General features: G+C 36.3%; 2 protein-coding genes across 8 annotated transcripts; one reads left to right on the forward strand and one right to left on the reverse strand.

Moving 5' to 3' along the window:
* Window positions 1-1,626: 1,626 nt before the first annotated feature.
* On the forward strand, window positions 1,627-13,082 carry LOC111018126 (Tetratricopeptide repeat (TPR)-like superfamily protein). Its single transcript, XM_088120705.1, has 19 exons — window positions 1,627-1,958; window positions 2,453-2,609; window positions 2,695-2,813; window positions 2,973-3,047; window positions 3,746-3,839; window positions 3,937-4,055; window positions 4,644-4,714; window positions 5,319-5,460; window positions 5,567-5,742; window positions 6,338-6,537; window positions 6,852-6,982; window positions 7,451-7,527; window positions 7,967-8,041; window positions 8,173-8,365; window positions 10,125-10,244; window positions 10,344-10,482; window positions 10,725-10,765; window positions 10,877-11,131; window positions 11,886-13,082. The coding sequence occupies exons 1-19, from the start codon at window positions 1,812-1,814 to the stop codon at window positions 12,588-12,590; spliced, it is 3,036 nt and encodes a 1,011-aa protein (XP_087976831.1). The 5' UTR covers window positions 1,627-1,811; the 3' UTR covers window positions 12,591-13,082.
* A 264-nt stretch (window positions 13,083-13,346) lies between these two features.
* Window positions 13,347-18,184, reverse strand: SEF (HIT-type Zinc finger family protein). Of its 7 annotated transcripts, XM_022292770.2 has the most exons (7): window positions 17,993-18,184; window positions 17,754-17,910; window positions 17,561-17,667; window positions 17,361-17,463; window positions 14,325-14,431; window positions 14,084-14,211; window positions 13,347-13,521 (listed from the first exon to the last, which is right to left on the reverse strand). In XM_022292770.2, exons 3-7 carry the CDS (start codon window positions 17,663-17,665, stop codon window positions 13,515-13,517), a joined length of 450 nt encoding a protein of 149 aa, XP_022148462.1. In that variant the 5' UTR covers window positions 17,666-17,667; window positions 17,754-17,910; window positions 17,993-18,184; the 3' UTR covers window positions 13,347-13,514. The 7 variants fall into 7 exon arrangements, with proteins under 7 accessions (XP_022148462.1, XP_022148460.1, XP_022148459.1 ...); XM_022292768.2 differs by lacking the exon at window positions 13,347-13,521 and having other exon boundaries at window positions 13,912-14,211; window positions 17,754-17,829; XM_022292767.2 differs by lacking the exon at window positions 13,347-13,521 and having other exon boundaries at window positions 13,912-14,211; window positions 17,754-17,853.
* Between the last annotated feature and the right edge of the window lie 252 nt (window positions 18,185-18,436).

Consider the following 18,436-nt stretch of genomic DNA (forward strand, 5'->3'; position numbering starts at 1 on the left):
AATAATGTTGTACATGTTTGACGGAAGTTGAGTTGTGGAAACTATTTTCATCTAAAATTCTTTTTGCATTGAATCTACTGCAGTAAATATTAGTAGGGAAGTCGAGTTCTGAATATTATTTTCACCTAACATTCTTTTGGGCATTTCATCGAACAGGTTTGGAGCAGATTAATATAGGTTCCTGTGGAACGGGATTGGCGGAAGCAGGACCTTTGTGTAATCCAAAAACAGCAATGTGTGAAGACCCATCAAAATTCGACTGAAACGACCTACAAGTTCATAACTAATTCGCTTCTTAAGCAATTTGACGATCAACTGATTCGGAGTTAATGCCCTTTTGTGGGTTCTAGTTATAGGGTTCAGCTCTTCAAAATCTTTAGCTAATTTAAAACCAAAATTTATCCTTGTATCACGATTTCTTTTCAAATTGTTTACATAGAGAACGCTCCATGGATGTAAAATTTGAAGTTCTGTCATGACTCAATGTCATTCCCATGTGCTGAATTTTATGCTCTCCAATATGATATTTGTCCGCAGATACATTACCTTTCCAAAGAGCCAAATATATATGTGTATTTTTATTTTAAATGTTACCGTCTTTATTTATATGCTAATAATTTTCTAACTTCTAAACTAATAAATAATATTATTAATTTTGTTTATATCTTATTGTTTTAAGTATATTTATAATTCATTTCATAAAAACCTTATTTATAAATTTAATTGTTAGAATTATTATAATTAAAATCTCGGCTCTATATTTGCCGTACTAGCTTTTTTTTTTAATAGTAATGATTATTATGTTTAAATTTTATTATCAATATTCCTAAAGAAATTATTGTTCTTTATAAACATCTACTGCCTTCCCAAAGTGGAAGGTAACGATTGTTTGATGAGAAAATTTAAGCAATTCTTAAAACAACGTTTATTTGTTCATGTTTTCTTGAAATGAAATCAGTTTAGTTATTACCAATATTTTTCAAGTTCACAATATTATTAAGAAATGTTAAAGATACTATTTAGTTAAGGTAATTTATTTTATTCTTTAAAAATTTTCATTGTCAAACCGAGCATAACTCAAATGGTTTAGGCACCTATCACGTTGTACTAAAAAAAACATTTTAATCTCAATGCTTTCAAATTTGGTCCATTATAGTATTTGTAGTTTCAAAACTTAGAATTTGACCTTAATATTTCTACACACTAACTATTTTACTCCTAAAATTTTAACACAAATTATATACCCAACATAAATTTTTAATATAAAACTACATTTCAATGAATGTATTAAGTAGTATTGAAATTGTAATAAAAAATTAGATAAAAAAATGAATAGACCAAAATAATTATTCTTTTAAAATATAAAAAACTGAAGCGAAGATTTCGAAAATACAAGTGCTAAAATAAACAAAAATTAAAAGTACGTAAATAAAAATTAAAAACTAAAACAATCCTTTTCTAAATCTAGGATTAAAATAAACTACCTAAAAATTCGGAAGAAGGAGAAGTTCAAGGACAAAATGGGAAAATAAAGAAATATAAATGGGCCGAGGTGCGGGTCGGATACGGGTCGGGTTCGTGCGGCAACAGTTTGGAATTGGATAGGAATGTGTTGAATCGGCGCCACTGTAACTGTGCTTCCAAACGCCCAAATAGGTTTACCAAAACCTGCACAGCGCTGGAACTTACTCCATTTCTCGTCAAAATTCGAGCTGAATTCAGGAAAACCATAGCTCATTCAAATTCCGCAGTTGATTCTTGCGTCTTCTCCACTCGTTTCCGGGCTCCACCTCGCTCTTGACGGAGTTTCAATGGCCTCCAAGTTCGGTCTCGCCGGAGGGTTACCGGAGCGGCGAGTGCGCCCGATATGGGACGCCATAGATTCCAGGCAGTTCAAGAATGCTCTCAAAGCTGTAACATCACTGCTTTCTAAATATCCAAGTGCGCCCTACGCCCTGGTAACAAATTACACCCATGCTCTTTCTGCAGCTGAATCCGAATCTCAATGATTTCTGCTTCTTCGTACCTTGCGATGATTCTTGCTTTAGTGTTCACTGTTTCTTGATAGTAATAAGCATTTTTCTTGACAATTTGCGTGCGCTTTTCTTTTTTACCTCCATTTTTTTGTCAGTAACTAGACATTAATTGGATCACGTATAGAGCTAGAGAGCTTCTTGTTTATGCTCTCCGACCCCCGCGATAAAAAGAAAAGAAAAGAAAGTAACTTTGATAACATTTCAGCCCGCTTCGGTGTCCATTATTTGATTAATTGTTGCTATTCGTGATGAGTTCCTTTAAGCATGTAGGCCGTCTCGCTCGATACAACTCTTTTCCTCTGCGGCTATTTTCTAAGTGCAGTCTAACTCCGTCTATGTATTAACAATTTAGAATGTGTGGATGTATGATTAGCGAGTAGGTTTGAAGGTAATGGAGCAACTTGAATAATTTGCAGGCACTTAAAGCGTTGATTTTGGAAAGAATGGGGAAGCCCGATGAAGCCTTATCTGTCTGTTTAAATGCCAAAGAGCTACTGTATAACAATGATTCTATCTTGATGGATGATCTTACTCTGAGCACATTACAAATTGTGTTCCAGCGACTTGACCACAGTTAGTATAATTCACCTAATTCAGTTGATGCTAAATCCATGTTTAATGTACTTCACGTTTACTGGGAGATATCTCATTGTATCAGTGGACTTGGCGACTAGCTGTTATGAATATGCTTGTGGAAAATTTCCAAATCACCTTGATCTGATGATGGGGCTTTTCAACTGCTATGTTCGCGAATATTCGTTTGTTAAACAACAGCAGGTTATTGTCCCACACTTGCCACCTTTCCCAAACCCCAATTTTCCTTTGTATGTTAGTTCGTCTGCGACGCCATTTTTTACTGAAGCTTTTGAAATGTTCAGAGTACTCAAATTTTTTTTTATTATGTCTTTTCCCTTTCTTCCCTCGTCTTCTTCACAGACAGCTATCAAGATGTATAAGCTTGCTGGTGAAGAAAGATTTTTGCTCTGGGCAGTTTGTAGCATCCAATTGCAGGTTCTACTGGCTGTTTATACTGCTTTTCTAGCACTTACTTTCACAATCAAGAAAATAAAAAAATAAAAAAAATCAGAAAAGGAGAAAGCAAGAATGCCAGAAAACTTTACAAACAAATTATGGAGATATATTTTATGAATACACTACATATGAACAATTTAGGATTTTTGTACCATTTTATAGCTGTTGGGATCTATGATAAGACTTTTTGATATTTTTCTAAGAGGGGGAAAAAAGAAATTAGAAATACACTGCTCTGTATTAGGTGGCACCTGAGGTCGTAGACTTGAATCCACAAGCCTAACCATAACATGGAACCATTTTCCGGGAAATTAATTGCTCTTGGAACAGTTCACCTCTAAGTAGTGATTTCCTTTTCAATGTCCTAATGAATGTAGACTGTGAAGACTTGTCGAAAAAATGTTGCAACTTCATTAAATGAAAAGCATATTATTGCTAAAACATATGAGGTATTAACTGCAGTGTCAAGTGTTCATTTCTCATCTTTAAACAATATAATCTTCTATGCAATTTAGAGAGAATGAGCTCCTTTTCCAGTTTTCTAGATTTTTCTACCGTAAATATAAATATAGAGGTTAATATGACAGTTCATTCGAGTAAGTGAAGTTGATTATTGGATCTAGATTTAGGTATACATAAACAATTTACTTATGCTGCAGTTACTGAACTTCGTACAGGTGCTTTGTGGTGATGGTGGAGAAAAGCTGTTATTGTTAGCTGAGGGTTTACTTAAGAAGCACATTGCCTCCCATAGCTTACACGAGCCTGAAGGTGTAATTATTATTTTCTTGTTGTAATAACCACGGTGGAAAGTCCTTTACAATCAAAAGTGATTTATATCCATATTAATATTTGCCAATCCTTGTAGCTATTATGGTCTACATTTCAATATTGGAACAACAAGCCAAGTATGGAGATGCCTTGGAAATTCTCACTGGGAAATTGGGATCGTTATTAACAGTTGAAGTGGATAGACTTCGCATACAGGTATTTTCTAAAGCTTTTTCGATTACCATTAAGCAACAAGATTATATGAGAACTACATGATGCGATGAAAAATAATAGTGGACTTCCTCCATCAGTCTATCCTACTTATTCAATCCAGAGATATCCTATTTTCATAGGTTTCAGATGTTTGTACCAGTTAACAGAATCAATATACTGGATGGTTATAGACTTGATCAAGATTTCAGTAGATGAGGGTCTTGATTAATTATTTCACTTTCAAAGAAAGTGTTTTTCATAATTATAAGTCCTCTTCGGTTTAGTTAACAATATCACAGCTTTTTGTTCGATTTTATAACTGACTTAAGAGAACTATATTCCTGAGGATTTCAACTTGTTGCTACTTTAGACGGGAGTTTGGGAGGTTTATGAAGTGAATAGGTCTGCCATCAAGGCCAAAGATGCCCCCAATATTATTGGAATTCTCCTCATTATCCATTCAAGAAAGAGCTGTAACTCTTTGTTTGATGTTGAACTCATTATTACTGTAAGATTAGTAATCTATGTTACTAGGCTTTCACAAAGTAATGAGCTCATTTGTATTAGTGCACTTTGGCTTCAAGTTGACAGGGGAGGCTTCTTGCTCGGGCAGGTGATTTTGCTGATGCTGCCAATATATTTCAGAGAATATTGGAGTTACGGTATGCTTCCAAATCAAAGACATATCTTGATTAAATTTAGTAATAAAAATATGTGGTTATAGTTTATAGATCCAAAAAATAGGGTATTTGCCTGTTTCTTCACTTTTCTTTTTGTCTTAATTATTTCTTGGTTTAGTCCTGTCATATCCCAACCGCAAAACAGTGGCCTTATCTGATCTTTTTATTTGTTGAGCTATGACTGAACAGTCAATTATGATCCCGCCGTTATACACTACTAAATATTTCATCCAAGTATGGATGATATTTTGCATATGATTCGTCATCCAACTTATTATCCGAATAATTTTTAATTATTTAATCTATGATATGCTATCCATATATCAGTTCATTTATATTCTTCTTTTTTCTTCCTGTTCATTTGCATATTGTTGTGCTGAATAATGCCTAATTGTGATACTGAACATTATAATATTCAGAACCTCATGCTAAATTTTACGTCAGCCACCACCTCCCAACCTCAAATCCCCCAGCATCATACTTATGTACGTGCATAAATGCATATGTGAATGCCAACTGCTGAATTGCTACCATCATTCTGTTATGTTTATCATCTGTAACGTTTATTCTCTCTTCTATTTGGCAGTCCTGATGATTGGGAGTGTTTCCTACATTATCTAGGCTGTCTGCTGGAGGATGATAGTAACTGGTGCAATGAATCGAGTATTGATCCAATTCATCCACCAAAAAGGGTGCTTTGCAAGATTTCACCTTTGGCAGACGAATTGGTAAATATATCCTCTCTCAAGTTCTCTGCTTATTTTATGCGTATTGCTTTAAGAGTAGGCAGCTCTTCGCTTTCTCTGATTTGTTTTATCAAAACTGGAAATGCAGTTTGATTCTCGTATATCAAATGCATCAGCTGTTGTACAAAGCTTACAAGAAGATAGTAACAACAAATTTTTAAGGGGTCCATTCTTGGCAAATCTAGAAATTGAAAGGAGAAAACACATGCATGGAAAGGGAAACGACGAAGAATTGTTGGGGGCTCTTACTAATTATTATGTCAGGTACATTTTGCATTTTGACTTCTGGAGGTGCAAATTTCAAATTTTATAACTTTCCTTTTTCCTTCTTAATTTGTTTATAAGGTGTTGTCCAATTTGGGTGCACCATTTTCTCCCCATGCACTCTTGATGGGGGCTACTTTTTAGGTAACTTGTTTTAGACATTTTTAAGATGTGAAGTATACAATAATCATGATGGGGGCTCCTCATCATGATTATTGTATACTGCAACTAATGTTATAAAACTAGATTGGACATGTTCTGTCCAATTATCCCTCTTAAGCTAGGGGACACCTTGACTCCTTGATGACCTTTTGTCTGTTCTATCGACTGTTTTCTTAGGGAAAAGTCTCTGACTCTCTGTTTCATATTAAAAATAAAAAAAGAAGAAAATATTGCTCTTGTTGGAATGATAACAATAAATTTAATGGCTAAATATTACTTTTAAGTGTTATGAGGGAAAAGGCTAACGAACTGAGGGATTGTGAAGTTTCAATCATTTGGTGACAAGTTAGATTGGTTAGTTATCATGAGTTTATTAGATTATGTTCTAATTTCATTCATGAATGACGTGGATTTGTTTGTTTCCTGGCCACAGGTTTGGTCACCTTGGCTGCTTCACTTCTGATGTTGAGATGTTCCTTGAGGTGTTAACTCCTGATAAGAGGACTGAATTACTGGAGAAGTTAAAGAAAACCACTCCCTTCGCATCCATCGCTACTAAGGCCCTTGGACAGACAATAACACTTTTAAAACTTCAAGATCTGATTGGAAATGTGTACCAGCTTCCAGTCTTCGGTGCGTCCCTTGATTTCATCTCATTGATTCTTGTGATCTCTGTGTGATACATTTATATGACAAGGTCAACAAATATAATAGGATCTACACTAAGGGGCTAGCATTAGAAAAAAAGATAATTTATACTAAACTGAAGAAAAGATGATGGCTTGAATTTGTCAAAATGAATCTAAAGTATTTTAAGGGGTAGATTATCAAATACACTTGAAGATGTGACCTATTTCGTTGTCACATAACACAGTCCTGATGCAAACTTTATCATGGAGTTGTATTTTTATGTCATGCAATTGACATAGTATGCTGTTCTTCCTCAGAGCTCGAGACTTGTGCAGTACAGATGGCAGACATGTACTGTAAGAACCTCTCACTTTCAAAAGATTTAGATCCTCAAGAAAGTATGCATGGGGAAGAGCTTTTATCACTGATATGCAATGTGCTGGTTCAGGTTTGTTTATATGTTCATGATGGATCTGCTTCTTTATTGTCTCATGCTGTATAATGTTTTATCAGACAATTATCAATATGTTGTAGTAAAATTTATCAAAGCATTAAATTAGCTTTCCTGTCTTTTTATTTTGTTTATTTTTTTTAGATACCTAGATTTCCTCCAACCTCTTTATGTTCCTGAGGAAAAATTTAGAATTAAAGCTTTGACAGTTTTAAATTTAGTCAGGTGGCCCAAGGGGTATCGAACCCTTGCGACCACTTGGTATTTCTCACCATGCCATCAATACTTGCAGTTGGGGTATTTTATCGTGTTTTTTTATGTTGAGCTTAACCAAAACTAAAAGTCAGGTTGCAGTGGCTGTTGGTCGTCTATGCTACTGTTAACTTTATATTATGATAGTGTGGCAAATTCACTTGTCCTATACTGATGATACATATTCGGTTTACAACTGTCTTTGGTGTATAGCTCTTTTGGCGAACACAGAATTTTGGCTACATTATAGAGGCTATTCTGGTGTTGGAGTGGGGCTTGACCATCAGAAGGTTAGATATTTTTGTTCATTGGATTCTATGAATAAAGCCTATTCTTTTGTTTGACTAAAAAGAATTCAAAAAATCGTGCTTGTCTAGTAGAAATTTTCTTTGTCCTTTCTTAAAGGATTACACCTTCAAATCTGACTAATAATAAAGTAAAGCTGAAAGGAAGAGAGCTTGGATAGTGTGATCGTAGTGAATAACCACAGTGAAGGTTTCCATCAGAAGTAGCAAGACGAATCATTCTGTAAAGATTTAAATATTTATTTTCCTTCGCAATTGATAGAGCTTGGATGGTGTCTTGAAGTATTATTACTGTATACATTCTTTTAAAACTGAAAAACCATCCATCAAGACATGTAAATGTAAGTTTCGCACCATATGACAGATGTGCAGGAAGTTTCCAATTCTGTTATCTAACACATAAATGTAATTCTCTTTTTTGCAGATACGTTTGGCAGTACAAGATCTTATTATTGCACTTGTATTCATATTTAGGCGCCCTTTCTACTGCTTATGAGTGGTTAGTATCAAATTTGTCAAGTGTTAACAAGGTTTAATCATGTGATAATTTAGTGTCTTTTTGTTTTTTTGCTTTAATTTCCTCTTTGTTTAGCTATGCTGGATAGAGATTTGACTCTATTTCTTCTCTAGGTATAAATTGTTGGATATAAAGAATATCCTGATGGAAACTGTTTTGCACCACATTTTACCCCAGATGTTGGTATCTCCTCTATGGGGAGATCTAAATAATCTTTTAAAAGACTACTTGAAGTTTATGGATGACCACTTCAGAGAGTCTGCTGATCTTACGTTTCTTGCCTATCGCCATAGAAATTATTCAAAAGTAAGTAAAAGTACTAGTTTTATACATTTTATATTGGAAATTTTACAAAGCAATATCTGCCACTTTTCTCTACTAATGTTACACAAATGCTAGTACAATGTGCTCAGCCTCTGATATGCATGGTTGAGAATGCACTCCTGTTTCCATGTACAAAGTGCTTTTTTATATTTATTTAAAGCTATATGCTATTTCGGGCATTTGCAGCCTCTTCTTTTGTGCGGGTACAAAAAATTTTCACCAATGGCACATTTAATTGTGCAATGTGGTTAAAGAAATAAAATGTGTTACAGGTAGAAAATAAAACTAGATACAGTATGCTATGACGATACATTTGGACACTCGCATGATGCCCAGGTTTGTGGGATGAAATTAATTTAAAATGTTTTTCTTGGAATTTTGTTGTCTTGTTTCTCTTGGTCACAACCTTTGCACATAGTAAAAAATATCCATTAGATGGTTCTTCGATGATCCACTCCTTTTTTTTTTTTTTGGATAAGAAACTTTGTATTAGCAAAAGCATAGAAACACAAAAAACAGCCTAAGGGCAGGGGGAAGAGGGATCCCCCTCCCAAGAACTACAAAAGAAGAGTTCTCCAGTCTTGCATAATCGAAGAGAGGCTATAATTACAAAAGAATTTTCTATGTCTATGACACCACCATGAAGTGTGTAAATGAACTGTATTACAAAAAACTTCAAAAGAAGAAATCCTATCTTCGAAGATTCTAGCGTTCCTTTCCAACCAAAGATTCCACAGAAGAGCTCTAACTGCCCAACTCCAAAGGATTTTTGCTTTCCCTCTGAAAGGCCACCCTCTTAGAGTTTCATATAACCACCCTTCAATATTCTAAGGAAGGCAAATGGAGAAACCAAAAATTTGGAACAAATAGGACCATCCACGTGAAGCAAACTGGTAATGAAGGAAGACATGGTCCATAGTATCCTCATTCTTCTGACATAAAGTACAAACTGAAGGAGAGAGGGTCCAATTTGGACACTTTCTCTGGAGTCTTTCTGTGGTATTTAAAGGCCTGGAAGCTAGAGTCCATAGGAAAACTTTAACTTTTTTAGGGATAGAACACTTCCATAAGAGAGAAGATATGAGAGGTTTCGTGCTTGGAACTTCGAAAGTAGCTTGGAAGGCCGATTTTACTGTATACTTTCCAGAGGATTCTAGAGACCAAACTGCTTTATCGACTCCCTCCCCAATTTGAAAAGCGTCCAGCCTTCCCATAAGATCCACCCAGCTTCCTACTTCTCTATCATGAAGACCCCTTCTTAAACCAAGGTCCCAAGCAAGCTGCTCCTCTTTCCAGCATTCAGCAACCGAAGCTTCCTTTTTCAAAGAAACAGCATAAATGTCGGGAAGTCATGAGCTAGAGTAGTATTCCCCGTCCATCTATCCAACCAAAAACGGATTCTGTCACCGCGAGAAACTTTAAAAGAAAGAAATTTGAGGAAGAAAATGCTGTTTAGGTGGCACTTAAATAATGATCCACCCCTATTTTATGGTTATTACGAAGTTTATAGATGGAAAGAAACAAGTTCCTCGTAGAGCCATTTAAATGGTTAATTCACAAGTGGCCAAGAGTGGTTTTGTTCTTTGTGTTTTTAACAACTGGAGCAAATTCATTCTATATATTGTATATTCCATTCTTTTCTATCATGTGATCTTCATAGAACTTCGTGTCCTCTAACCACTGTTCTTGCTTCGGTCCAGTTTTTGTGTCAGTTTTGACACCTCAATATAATGTTTTTCAGGTTATTGAATTCGTTCAATTTAAAGAACGGTTGCAACACTCTAACCAGTATCTAGTTGCAAGAGTTGAAGAATCTATTTTAAGGTTAAAGCAACATGCACATAGCATTGAAGAAGAGGAGGTAGCACCTGAATCATCGTGTCATCTCAGTGATAAGATTTATCTGGTCTTAATGTGTTTGAGGCAGTTTGATTCATTATCAATTTCTTTTTTCTTTTAGGCTGTTCTTGAGAGCCTGAAATACGGGATTCACTTTGTTGAGCTTTCCGATGAGATTGCCTCTAAAACTCCGACATTTAATGAAGACTTGCAGTCACGTCCTTGGTGGACTCCAACGTCAGAAAAAAATCATCTTTTAGGTTGATATTTTGTATTTTTAATTTGAGTAAAATTTATAGTTCTCTTATTGAAGCAGTATCATCGTTAAAATTTGATGACTTCAAAAGCAAGAAAATGAATAATACGTGATTAGAAACTTTTTGGTGTAAGTTCATTTCCAATTGCGTCTTTTATTTGTCAAATATCGATTTTTTTTTCTGATAACATCAGAATTTTGTATACTGTTTTTGTGTCTCATGATGATATTATTACTTGTTGTCAGGTCCTTTTGAAGGGATTTCCTGTTATCCGAGAGAGAACTTGGTAAGAAATTCCCATTTTCCTTTATCGATATTCCCTTGTCAGGTTAATAATTGATTTTCCATAATTATAACTTTTTTTCCTTCTGTTCTGTAAACTGTGGTGCTAATGTAGAACCAAAGTCTGGAAGCCGGTGTTAGAAGAAATGTTGAAAGGAGATCTCTTCTTCCTCGCATGCTTTACCTTTCTATTCAGAGTGTTTCAATATCAATCAAGGAGAACTTTGAGATTAACGGTTCTGTATCTGATCCTAAAATATCCACGGAGCTAAAATTCTTGCTTGAGAGCTATGCAAAAATGTTGGGATCTACTTTTGAGGATGCAGTTGAACTGGTTATGGGGGTTTCTAATGGACGAAATTCTTATAAGGTATGTTACTGTTGCTTGTCTAAAACATACAATTATACTGTTTGTGTATACAATCAAACATTATCAAGGGATAGAGCAACTTAAACTATCATGGGTTGACCTAGTGGTCAATAAGGACCAATATAAGTAGTAAATGGCTCATCATGTCGTATCAATGGAAAATTCTAGTAATATTTTTAATTAGACCAAACCTTAGAGCAAATGGGTTCAAAGGTGGTATCCTACCTAGAATTTAATATCCTATGAGTTATATTGGTAACTAAATATAGTAGTGTCAAGCGTTGGTCCTATGAGAATATTCAAGGTGCTCACACGGATATATAAAAAAAGAGCAATTTATTTGCAGATATTCAAATTAATGGCTTATGTGACAGACACTAGGCTTTCGATTGCCTGTCATGTTAATGATTTAGTGGTCTTTCTTTAGAATTGCGTAAGGTTTGAAATTTTAAGAAGTTCGAGCGAGTGACTTATTTTATCTGGGATGTTATAGGAGGAAAGTTAAAGTAAAATACACCAGTGAATATCGATGGTCAAAGTCTTCAGCTTTAGATGCATTTACTCTTAAAATAAGCATCTTGACATGCGTTGATGTATGCCTTTGCATGTTTTGTTGATTTCGTTTTTGTATATTAGCATTTAGTAAATTATCTGAAGAGGGGGCTCAAGGAGCCTGCTGTTAGTCTGTCACAATGAATCAATTATTCCTCTTACATTTTTGTTATAACCTTCATCTTGTGAATTCTTTTTGCAGGATTTTGGCCCCAGTTTGGTTGAATGGTTTAATTTTGCCGTGTTTCTGAATGCATGGAACTTGAGTTCTGGTGAACTAGTGGAAAAAAATGCCGATGGATGTCAGTCTCGTACCTGGCATATTATTGATACTCTGTTGGAAAAATACATATTAGAGGGAGTTAAATCCTTGGAGACCTCAATATTCACTCCTTACGTCGACATATGGACACTTGTACAGGTCGTTTCAGAGCCATTAGCTTGGCATGGCCTTGTTCTCCAGGCCTGTGTCCGATCTTCTCTTCCATCTGGTAAAAGGAAGAAGAAAGCAGGATCAGTTGAGCTATCCTCTTCTCCTCTATTTCTTAGAGTGCGAGATTCAACGCATTCTTTATGTAGTATTCTAGAGGTCTTGCTGAAGTGGTTAAGTGGGCTCATCAACCAATCGGAAGAAGGTAAATTAGAAGCCATAATTTCCTCGATTCGAAGGAGTGAAAACAACGATGGACCTGGGCAAGTTTTTCGGACACTAGAAACTCTGACTTCATCAATGAACAATACCGAGCTTGGTGATAGGATTACTGAAGCATTGAAGTCTTGGAATACTGTAGATGCTGCAAGAAAGATAGTTACCGGGAAGCATGTAGTGTTAAATGAGTTTACAAAATTTTGTGAAGCAAAATTCAAAACATTTCAGAAATTGAAACAGCAAATATCTCAAGTCTGAAGACCTACATTCCCCATCGCTGCCGCTTCTCTTTTGCTGCCTTCAGTCAAGATTTCTCCCTGGAAGAGTATTGAGTTGTGAGTTCTGTTATTGATTCGATTCCTTACGTATAATATAGATAATCCCTCACTTCCTACCCAAGTTTTTGCTCAGTAACAATGGAGTGCAGGTGGTTGATCTTGATGTAATTGACTGCTGGTGCTGATAGTTCCCCCTCGATCTCCAGTTAAGTCTACAGTTTGATTGGCTGAAACCAAATAAACAACTATTTCCTTGTATTTGAGGGGGGGGGGGGGGGGGGGGGGGGGGGGGTTTAGATTGATGGTAGCTTCTTCTGGTACAGATTTTTGAGTTTCAAGCTTAAATTGTGGAATTCCCAATTTGGCCATACACACTGTTCTCTCTGTTGGACACAGAAAAATATCGACATTGCTGATTTTGTATAGAGAAATTTTGCGAAATGCGAATGATTGATCTTTTGGTTATTTCAAATCCTAAATTGTATTCTGGCCTGTGACGTTACCATTACCAAGTAGTGTCTCAGAGCAGGAAAAGGAGAGCAGCAGGAGACTCATTTTAGTCCAAATATTGATGAGGCTATTTAGCTCCGGCTGCTGCTTTCCTCTGATCATGGTTACAAATATTTCATAGTCTGTAAGGTTAAAAATGTCCTCCATGAGATTAATCAGAATGGTAAAATTTGGGAAATTTTCCATTACTATGTAAGTATAAATACTATTCCATTCATTGCTGTTAAGAATGTTGTGGGGTCTAGCAGTATCAAAAAATTATCAAAATTATTTATGAAAATGTCGGGTCGAAAGAAGTTACTCGAACCAAAATCATATCAAAATGGAACGAAAATTGTGGAATAGCAGCTTGGGTTGGATCATCCGCAATTGGAGAGGAGAAAATTAATCCAAGCTAGGTGCTGCAAAATCAGAGTTAAGCAGGACGTTAAAACCCTCAAAATTGTAGCATTTAGCAGGAAATTTGATGCCTTCTTCACTTGGAATTGGACTCGTTTCGCTAGAAGCAATACAGCTTTTAAATAAGGATCATACCGACCAACGAAAATTTGTTGGTTCGTTGAGGAGACGAACCAACAAATTTGGCAGCATCGCTACATGGATAGCGGAGGAGCCGTGGGTTGGAACCATAGTTTCCCAATTGGCTTGTTGACATAGTTCACAGTGTATTGCCCTTTTGGTCTATTTTAGTGTTTTAATGTATGGATTACAAAACAAAGAATTCAATTTTATAGAATATCAAGAAAAAAATAAGGAATATAGCAGTTCTAAAGTAGTGAAAAACAAATAAATAAAAATAGAAACAATCACAATATGTTATAAAGATAAACAAAAATGTAATTTACAGACATTGAGAGTAGAGAGTTGGATTGAATCTACAAAACCGATCAGGCAACAAATTTCAAACAACGAGTATCATTGTGTATATTCTGGCAACGACATGAACAAAAGCGCATTCCACACCTTATGCAGGTATATGTAGCAGCAAATCCACAGACGGTGCAAAAATGGCGGCGGGATGACGAGCTTGGAGGTCCAACAGCTGCCTTTAAGTATGATGGAACATAAGGAGGCAGAGACTCCAAATTTGCCTGTTTTCGGAAGAAGAATCAATAATGCATATTGTAGGTCAACAGAAACACAACTTTCTGTTGCAATTTAGACCAGGAAATAGGAGCAGAAGATGTTTCATATTCATACTAACCTCGTGCAAAAGCTCCATGAAAGTTTTAGGAGCCTTCTTAGCTTCAAGTGCTTTTGCCTGTCTAGTTTTGCGCTTAGTGCCCTTCGATTGCCGCTTCTGTATGTATGCTGGATTGAACGAGGTAAACACTAGTCACACTCTATATTTCAAACAATTCCCAAAAGGTATAATCAATGCAAGTATGTTATCAAGCTTGGTTATCAGAAAAAAGAGAAAAGGAGTGGTTATCAAGCTTGATATTGAGAAGGCTTTTGACAAAGTGGATTGGGACTTCCTTGATGAAGTTCTTGCAGCCAAGGGTTTCAGACACACGTGGAGAAAATGGATTTGAGGGTGTATCTCAACAACAAATTTTTCAATCATTATAAATGGCCGTCCTCGGGGTAAACTTACTGCTTCTAGGGGCCTCCGTCAAGGTGACCCCCTCTCCCTTTTTATTTATTATGATTGTTGATGTCTATAGTAGACTTATGACACATGCAGCAAACATCAACTTTATTAAAGGTTTTGATGTGGGAAAGAACTCATTGGCCATTCATCATCTACAATTTGCTGATGACACCATCCTTTTCTCCCCTTATGATAACCTCTCCCTCACAAACATGTTCAACATCATTAGGCTTTTTGAGGAGGCATCGGGGCTAAACATAAATCACCAAAAGTCAGAAATTTTGGGGATAAATCTTGGAAAGGATGAACTGACTCCTCTTCAATCCAAATTTGCTTGTAAATTGGGGACTTGGCCGACCACATACCTTGGACTACCCCTTCATGGTAAGCACTAGTCACTCTCTTTTTGGGACCCAATGATTGAGAAAATTCTCTTTTTGGGACCCAATGATTGAGAAAATTCAGAAACGTCTCCTATCATGGAAATCCTCCTATCTCTCCAAAGGCGGTAGACATACTCTCATCCAAGGCACTTTATCGAACCTCCCTACTTACTATCTTTCCCTCTTCCCTTTGCCATCAAAAGTAGCACATACATTGGACAGCATCTACACAAGATTTATGTGGAAGGGTATCAAAGACAGTAGTGGACTGCATCTCATCAGAAGAGACACCATACAGAAACAAATCCATATGGGGGGCTTAGGGATTGCAAATATGAAGCTGAAAAACAGAACCCTCCTTGCAAAATGGATATGGAGATTCATTACAGAGGAAACATCTCTTTGGAGGAACGTGATCGAGGTAAAATTTGGTAAAGCATCATGGAACCTCAAACCTATCTCTACATCACAAGCTTCTGCTAAAAGCCCATGGGCTGCCATTAGAAAGATGCAAAATTTGATTTTTGACCGGTTGGCCTTTAAAATCGGAAATGGAAGGAATATTTCCTTTTGGGATCACCCTTGGCTGAATAGTTTGCCTCTTCAACAATCCTTCCCCCTCCTTTTCGCTTTATCAACAAGAAAGGACACCCCAATATCTGATATCTGGGACGAATCTACAGCTTGCTGGAATTTGGGATTAAGGCGGAACCTTAAAGACGATGAGATAATTGAATGGGCTGATCTTAATTTTAGGCTATCAGAGATTCATTTAACAACAGATAGGGATGGTGTTTACTGGAAACTAGAAACAAACGGTTCTTTTTCCACCAGCTCCCTCACAAAGGACCTCACACACAGCAACCAAGCACCACAAACTAGCCTATACAACATTATCTGGAAGGGAAACTGCCCTAAAAAAGTGAATTTCTTCCTTTGGGAACTTAGTCACCAAGCCATCAGTACCAACGATAAGCTACAAAGAAGACTCCCCTTTGTGGCTATTTCTCCACAATGGTGTATCATTTGCAAGAATAGCATGGAATCTCAACAACATCTCTCACTTCCTGTACTTTTGCATCTGAATTTTGGAATGTCATCCTCTTGACTTTTGGTTGGTCCACAGCATTACCAAATGACCCTAAACTTCTCCTTGAGGCCACCTTAATGAGACACCCCTTCAAAAACATAAAGGAACAGCTTTGGACAAATTTCATTCGAGTCTTTCTGTGGACTACATGGGGTGAATGAAATCAAAGGATCTTCATTGACAAGTCACAATCATTTGATCGTTTTTTTGATGCTATAGTGTTTAAAGCTATATCTAGGTGTAAAACTTCTCCTACTTTTCTTTACTATAACTACACTTCCCTCCTTTCCAATTGGAAGTGCCTTTTGTAACCCATCTATGAGCTTTTGTACTCCCTTTTATGGGCTCCTTGTAATTTCATATATCAATGAAATTGTTTCTTCAAAAAAAAAAAAAAAATGCAAGTATGTTATAGAAGCAAGAAAAAGAATTTAAGTTTGACAGGTTCTATTATTCCTTGGAAATGGAAATTCATTTTCAGGGTGGTTTTTCCATTAAAACACAAAAGTGTGTGAAAAGGAGGTCTAGAAGGAGAAGTAATGAGATATCAACCCACTCAAAGCCTATATAGGCAACAAAAGAACTGCAACTTGCTTGGAATTTAAGGGGAAAAAAGGAGTTACAACTACAAATAACTCAGAAAATAGTTCTTTGGTTTCATAAACAGTGGTAACTATCTTCTTACTCGAAATCTAATCTCTGGGTATTTCGAACTATAATAACTACAATCCTATAAATTCCTTTTTCTACTATCTTCTTGCAAACTAGAGATATCAATTTGTGGCAAGGAATTGAGCTCAACCCAATCACTAATTTCCAGTTCTGAGAGCTGCACTCTTAAATGCTGATGCCATCCCTCTCCATTATCGCTCCAACACTCAGCAATTGTAAAATCCCTAGAAAAATCCACATGAAAGAGCCTAGGATATTATCTCACCCTTAGTGGCTGATTAGCTATTCACATACCGTTGCAACAATTTAGGCAATTAACGAGTACCAAATCTCCATAGCCATTTAACTTTAGAAACCATTTATGGCGATTTTGAATTTCACATATAAGTTTCAAGCGAGATTTTGTTACTGGCCATCTCTTACAATACAATTTTCTTTACCATACACTAAAGCGTAAGCAACATCTGAATTAAATAAATAAATGAATAAGATCATATTGACCTAGATCGTCATCATCGAGAGAGGCATCCTCGTCGTCAATATTTTCTACCAATTCCATTCCCGCATTGTCATTTTCCAATGCCTCGAGACGAGCAAGAGCTGCCTGGAAGAGCATAAAAACTAAGACTAAAATGTACATGAATTGCAGCATCAAAAACTCATAAAAAGAAGAAGCAAACCAAAACCTAATTCAGTCATACCTGAGTGCGGTTGTCACTGCTTGCTAGGGCAGCCACCATCTTAGGAGCAACCTTCCGAGTGCGGCTGGACATGCGTCGAAATGAATTCGTAGCGTCGTCATCCATTGCTACAATCGCACAAACAGATTTGAAGGGAAAAACGAAGCGTACTAATCGGAAAAAGGAATACAAGCAATTAGATAGTAATACTAACCAGTAGGGCTGAAAGAAATCAAAACCGCATCATCAGAAGAGGAAAAAACCCTAGGTTTTGCATAAATTCTACTAGCCTAAGAGGAAAAACCTAATCGATTCTGTTAATTGGAGAAGAACAGAGACCGAGAAATTCAAAGAGGGTCGCCGCTGGAGCGCTACCAAATCAAGATCGAGTGGTGATCGTAATGTACATTGTAAGAACACGACTGAAAGAGCATCAGAGAGAAAGTTACAAACCTGAAGCCTGAGGGCTCGGATTTCTGGCCGGTAAACTTTCCGGTGGATGTTCACCGTTCTGAACTACGGCGAGTGTCTATGTTTATGCTGGAACTGCAAATTTACACCGGCGCCGCTGCAACGACCAAGTCCACCGTTGATCAGTGATACACCCGCCCTTATATGATCCAACAATAGAATTTAGGGAAATTGCAACCATCATCGAAAATCTTTTATATATTTCAAAATACACATTTTTCAAAATTTTTTAGTACCATCACATATTTGGAAGACTCATTACAACTCCCGTCAATTCAGGACCAGACATTACTATACAAATATTCATATCAATAGTATATATCATATATATGACACATACATATATCAGTAATCATATATTACAAATATATTATAAACGTATATCATTTGAATAAAGTTATCATTTTAAAATTGGATCTTCATTTT

The sequence above is a fragment of the Momordica charantia genome (assembly GCF_013281855.1).
Source record: "Momordica charantia cultivar OHB3-1 chromosome 2 unlocalized genomic scaffold, Mcharantia_2.0 BLBB01000002.1, whole genome shotgun sequence".
Classification (NCBI taxonomy): Eukaryota; Viridiplantae; Streptophyta; class Magnoliopsida; order Cucurbitales; family Cucurbitaceae; genus Momordica; species Momordica charantia.

Excerpts from the sequence above, each read along its gene's own strand:
- LOC111018126 (XM_088120705.1), top strand. The coding sequence starts at position 1,812 with ATGGCCTCCAAGTTCGGTCTCGCCGGAGGGTTACCGGAGCGGCGAGTG. Across the intron at positions 10,245-10,343 it reads ATAGCATTGAAGAAGAGGAG|GCTGTTCTTGAGAGCCTGAA; the intron begins GTAGCACCTGAA and ends TTTTTCTTTTAG. Across the intron at positions 10,483-10,724 it reads AGAAAAAAATCATCTTTTAG|GTCCTTTTGAAGGGATTTCC; the intron begins GTTGATATTTTG and ends ACTTGTTGTCAG.
- SEF (XM_022292766.2), bottom strand. The coding sequence starts at position 17,665 with ATGGATGACGACGCTACGAATTCATTTCGACGCATGTCCAGCCGCACT. Across the intron at positions 17,464-17,560 it reads GCAGTGACAACCGCACTCAG|GCAGCTCTTGCTCGTCTCGA; the intron begins GTATGACTGAAT and ends ATGCTCTTCCAG. Across the intron at positions 14,212-14,324 it reads TCATGGAGCTTTTGCACGAG|GCAAATTTGGAGTCTCTGCC; the intron begins GTTAGTATGAAT and ends TTCCGAAAACAG.